We start from the raw sequence: 5,543 nt of genomic DNA, 5'->3' as shown, positions 1-5,543 counted from the left end.
AAGCAGTAATGCAGCAACGTAAGCAGTAAAAACAACAAAGAGATAAACAAACTTTAAAGCGCGCTTACATATTGTACATATAAAACCAGGTTTGTATGTATGGTAGGGTGCTTGGAAAAAAAATTAATTGATTTTTAAGGTCAAAATGGAAATGCTTTCAAAGCGCGTTGTATGAGTGTATATAAGGGTTTYTATTATCGCGAATGAAATATTTGTATTATCTGCGGATATTTATATGGTAATTTGCCTTCTGATCGTTCAAATGCGTAAATATAGCAAGGGATATGCAGAGTACACAATTTTGACAATTTTTTTTTTTAAATATGTCAGCTATCAGCATTTTGAGGAAGTGTTCCACTTGTTCACTTTTKAGTAATGAGGTGTGTTTTAATGTTGGATTAAAATTAAAGAGCTCTATGAATGGAATATTATTATAAGAGGTTTGCACAATCTATATTTTTTATGACAAAACAGTCMACAAAATATTTTTGGAAGACCGTAAAACGAAGTTGTTGGCAGGTACACCAGAGRTATCAACTGAACGAGCTAATCATTCACGAATTTTTGGATAAGAGAAAGCGCTGTGCACAGTGGGTGCCAAAGCGAGCTCACTTTTCACCAWAAACGACGACGTGCTGATGATTCGGAGCAGTGTTTGGAGATGTTCAAGTGTAATAAGTCCAATGTGGATCGATATGTGACTGTGGATGAAACATCATTTCATTGCGAAGTCCAATCAGCAGTCATCCAAGTAGATTACACATGATGAACAAGCTCTAAAGCTTGGAAAAAGGCAGTCCGCTGGCAAGGTGATTGACAGTTCTAACGGCGAAACTAAATGGCTCAATTTCTCAGGCCGAAATTGTGGTCATAACAGAAGRAGCCAAGTGGTCTTCTGCTCTAACCAGCAGGTCCAYAAACATTCTAGTGGATTGGCAAAYGGCAATTAGTTTTATCCGTTGAGATAGTTAATTGGTTAAAATAACCGTTACTGYTACAAACTAACCTACAAAACGCAGCTTCAGTTAGAATAAGTCAGACTTTACCATCAAGCCGGGAACTTTTATTGGTAACTGACACCAACCATTACAATGAGAGYAATTTACGAGTTTCTGGCACAATAAATAGTCTCTGTGCATTGTGCGAAGAATTTCTCTCAGTGTACAAAAGATAAAGTACCTGCCAAATGTTTGCGCACCATTGACATACTATATATCGTAGAAATTCTGGAAATTCTTGCGTTTGTTTGCGAAGCCGCTCTGTCTGTGCGAAAGTCGGTGTGCCGTGAAGGTCCAACACACATACATACCAACAATAACAACACTTGGCAGGTGATTGGCAGAGAAATTGTGTAAACAGTTGGCAACAGGTAAACAGCGACGACTGTAGTAGCGAGCGAGCTGTTAACTCGCTGGCTGATCGAGCCAAACATACGAACGATCAAGCAGTCGACAACAAAAAAACTTGTTACCGTTTATTGTGATTTCAAGCTTTTTTRCATAAAAATGTGGCACCCAATGAGTTTTACAAACGCATTGGCTGGCAATTGTTGAGAGCACGTATGTAAAAGTGTGTGTGTGTGGATGTGTTCGTTGCTTGATTTTTGGTTAACAGCTTGTGTGCGCAAATTGACAGCGGGCGGCGACAAGTGAAGAAGCTRCGCTAAGGCGCCTGTAGAGCTGCGCAAGAACAGCTGAGTTGAGTCGTGTTTGGTGTTGCTGAGGCCACGGCGCGCAGCATGCTGTAGCTGCCAAGTGCGGATACAGCAACGTAACAACAACAATAAAAATTAATTTGTTGTTTTTGTGTCTTATTGTTTGTGTTTGTGGAGATTTTTTGCTTTTGTCGTGAGTTTTTGTTTGTACTGTTGCACAGTAATGATTTGCTGGCATGCCAACTACAGCAGTCAAAGCGCTGCCAACAAATACAATAACAACAACTACAATAACAACACTAATAACACACGTACGTTAACCAAAACCATAATGTAGCATAACAATGAAGCATCGTCGGTTGAAACCTGCTGCTTGGCTGGCTGGCTGGCTTTGCGCACCAACCGGTGTTTCGCGGCACCAGATTCAATTTGTATTTACATTCATGCCGATAGGTTAGTCAGTTTTCAAGTGCGGTCTGAGCGTGTTGTGCGACGCGGCAAAATTCGTGAGCGAATAACAGCAACAGTAGCAAAAGCAATAACAGTGCCAATAAGCTGAACGCTTGGTGCAGTTGGCGAAAGACAGTTGAATGCAACTGTTGGCGATTGTGGCATACTAATTTTTTGCGCGCACTTAAAACAACCGTTATAGCGACAGCGGTATAAAATCTGAAAAATTGCATTGCAAAAAATTTAATAAATTTTAATTTACGAACGAAATGAGTAGCTGCTGAACAAAAAGCTTCGTGGKTTTAGTTTAAAATTCCAGTTAATTMACAAATTATTTGTGTGATTTATAGAGAAACCCGTACATAGAATATTTCAAACAAMCACAGTGGCGATTTGTGTATGAAGTAACTTGATGCGGTGATGTAGACAGCAGCAATAATAGCAAGCAATAAGAAAACGATAAAAATTAACGATAAAAAGGTGTCAGGCGCAAGGTTTTGCATATATTAAACGGTGGTAGAATTATTGAAAGCGCTTAGAAAAGTGAATGACGCAAATTTTTGCAAAAAAAAAAATTATTTAAGGTGCGCAAAATGTGTCTAAAATAAGCAAAGCACAGAAAATCAAAAAGTCTACAAAGTCTCCAAAGTCTACAATATACACGAAAGTCTAACAAATCGACCCAAGTATTGCACAAACTGCTTTAGCAAGTTAAACAAAGCAAAACTAAAAATTTGAGAACTCTACACAAAAGTCTACAAAGTCACAAAAACAGCATATAACAAATTTTAAAATAAATTAACGCACATAATAACTGATTTTTCAACGAAAGTTCCGAAAACCTTAAGCAAAACACAATAGTAGCCTAGCAAATTTAAACAAATTGCGTGCCAAAAAAATAAAATTTAACCAACAACGTGGTTTAAACTTTTAAATACCGCGTATAAGTTTAGAAGTCACTTAAGCCCTAAAACTCAAGCGTGTTTGTCGTGTACAACATATTACAGAAAATCACCACAAGATGTCTGCAATGGTAGCTTTACGTCGCTTCATCGATCTACTACTCTTTGTCTTACTGGTTGCCGTCGAAGTCGCCTTGCGCCAGTGGATGCCGCCACAAAAGCGCGGTTTCTTTTGCGGCGACGAATCGTTGCAATATCCTTACACCGACAAACAAACTATAGGSTTTGCGGTGCTATGCATTATAGTCTTTGGCATACCATTCATCGTCATATTTGTTGTCGAACTTTTTCGCCAGTTATCACATAGTCGCGGCAAGAAACAACATACAACACAAGATGCCGCAAACGAGTCGTGCTACTGTGGGCGTCGTTGGAAGAACATTTACGCACAAATAGGCTATTATTTGCTCGGCTTACTGATGACACTAGTCGCTACAGAAATAGCGAAGCGTTCGATCGGCCGTTTGCGCCCGTACTTCTTCAACATCTGCAAGCCGCGTTTAAGCGACGGCACCAACTGCGAATTCGAACAGAATCAAGGTCACTACTTTACCGACTACAAATGCGAAAGTGATGTTAGTCACAGGATGATGGCCGAAGTGGCAATGTCCTTCCCCAGTGGACACTCTTCGACCGTCTTCTATGCCATGGTCTATATAGCGCTCTACTTGCAAGTGGCGCTGAGCACACGCGGCTCCAAGTTACTCAAGCATTTACTGCAATTCAGCGCCGTAATGTTGGCTTGGTATGTGGCGCTRACACGCATCAACGATCACTGGCACCACTGGTCCGATGTGCTGGTGGGTATATTGATGGGCGCTTTATTTGCTTGGCTGGTGGCATGTTATGTGGCCAAGTTTTTCRAGGGCCGTTGCTCAACGTCTTCGRTGGCGGCATCGAAAATCTTAGTGCACTCCGGTTTGGCAGCTGCGTCGGSGCAATCGGCGACGCCGGTCTTGCCCGCGTACACATTTGGCAGTGTGCCGTATCTGCAGCACCACGGACCGAATCATGCCGCCTACGGTCAGACATACCACAACTATGGTTACGTGCCGTAAAGTGGGCATTGCGGGAGCAGGCGGAGAAATGGCAACACGTAATGAAACGCATGCACATAMACACATGTGGCAGCAGCAGTGGCAGTGCTTTAAAATACCACAAACTGAAGCAATGTCTGGAAATGCAGTTGAGCTGCAGTGAAAGCCATTGCAATTTTGTTATAATTTTTATAATTTCTKTTTTGGTTTGCTTTTTAAATTTTTTGTTTAGTTTTAAGTTTGCAATGCACGCATGTGGCATTGGAATTCGTGTGGCAGAGAGAAATTTTGCAAGCAAGTATTTGTATGTATGTGTATCTCCTTACATGTCTGCATGCATTGAAGTATTTCACAGTTGAACGATTTTGTTGAGGTCTGCAACTGCTTAGTCAAACGCTAATTGTTGCTAATTGCCAACATTGGTACTAATCACTTACATACTTGTCTTAAGTGGAGCATATGCGAATCTACGCTCTACAAAATAGTTTTAAAAAATAATTGCAAATTTGTCTAAATTCGCCGCTACTTAATTGTATGTATTTACGTTCTAATTAAAGTTTAATTAAAATCTTAGAAGGCTTTGAACAAAAGTCTACAATTGTGACAACATCACTAAACACTTGATTTCAAGTGAAATTTGTTGTAAAATAAGTTTAGTAGTTTAATTATAGAAATTTTAAAAGGTCTACATAAAGTCTCCAAAATCTACTTCTTTATAAATAATTTATATTGCGTGTTTCATTGCAAATACACTGTGTAGAAGTTGAAAAATATAATTTTTAAGGTCGCGAAAAAAGTCTCCAAAACTTACTTCTTTATAAATAAGTTATATTGCGTATTTTATTGCATATACTCTATATAGAAGCTCAGAAATAACATTCTTGAGGTCTCCAAAAAAGTCTCCAAAGTCTACAACACCTCAAATCATTGCAATTTAATTGAAGCACAATGTAACAAGTCATATAAAGCACAGAAAATAATAAAATCTTAGGTCTCCAAATACGAAAGTAGCGTTAAAGTGCGCAGCTACTAAACTTTTTGTTAAATATTTAATATGCATATTTTTTAAAATATGAATATTTACGAAAAAACTAGTTAAATAGCAATTATTTATATAAAATTGTTATACTTATGTACACTTTATATACTATAAAATGAATATATACATATCTATTGAGCTATGACCTATCGGTCATTTATACAAATTTACAGCTATAAATTTAGAAAATTATATCAAATTTTATTCTTCTTGTTTTAATCTCATTTTACATTATCTACTACCTATTCTATACTTATTTACCTTTTTAATCAAAAATTGTTGCTTATTTCTTTACTCTATTGTCCATATCTATAAATCTATGTATTCATAACTATATGTGTGTGTTCACAAACTGGTTTGTGGGCGAAATTCGCCAAACGCAGCTTGAAGAACTTCAACAA

At 38.2% G+C, this 5,543-nt stretch overlaps 1 protein-coding gene across 1 annotated transcript; it reads left to right on the top strand.

Moving 5' to 3' along the window:
* The first annotated feature begins 1,912 nt into the window (after positions 1 to 1,912).
* LOC108972227 (putative phosphatidate phosphatase) lies at positions 1,913 to 5,208 on the top strand. The gene has a single exon (XM_018938749.1). It carries the CDS (start codon positions 3,126 to 3,128, stop codon positions 4,122 to 4,124), a length of 999 nt encoding a protein of 332 aa, XP_018794294.1. The 5' UTR covers positions 1,913 to 3,125; the 3' UTR covers positions 4,125 to 5,208.
* The last annotated feature ends 335 nt before the right edge of the window (positions 5,209 to 5,543 follow it).

This window comes from Bactrocera latifrons, unplaced genomic scaffold, assembly GCF_001853355.1.
Source record: "Bactrocera latifrons isolate USDA-ARS-PBARC rearing strain unplaced genomic scaffold, ASM185335v1 scaffold_389, whole genome shotgun sequence".
Classification (NCBI taxonomy): domain Eukaryota; kingdom Metazoa; phylum Arthropoda; class Insecta; order Diptera; family Tephritidae; genus Bactrocera; species Bactrocera latifrons.
The sequence above is the reverse complement of the archived record's forward strand: the minus strand, read 5'-3'. Positions and strand labels throughout refer to the sequence as shown.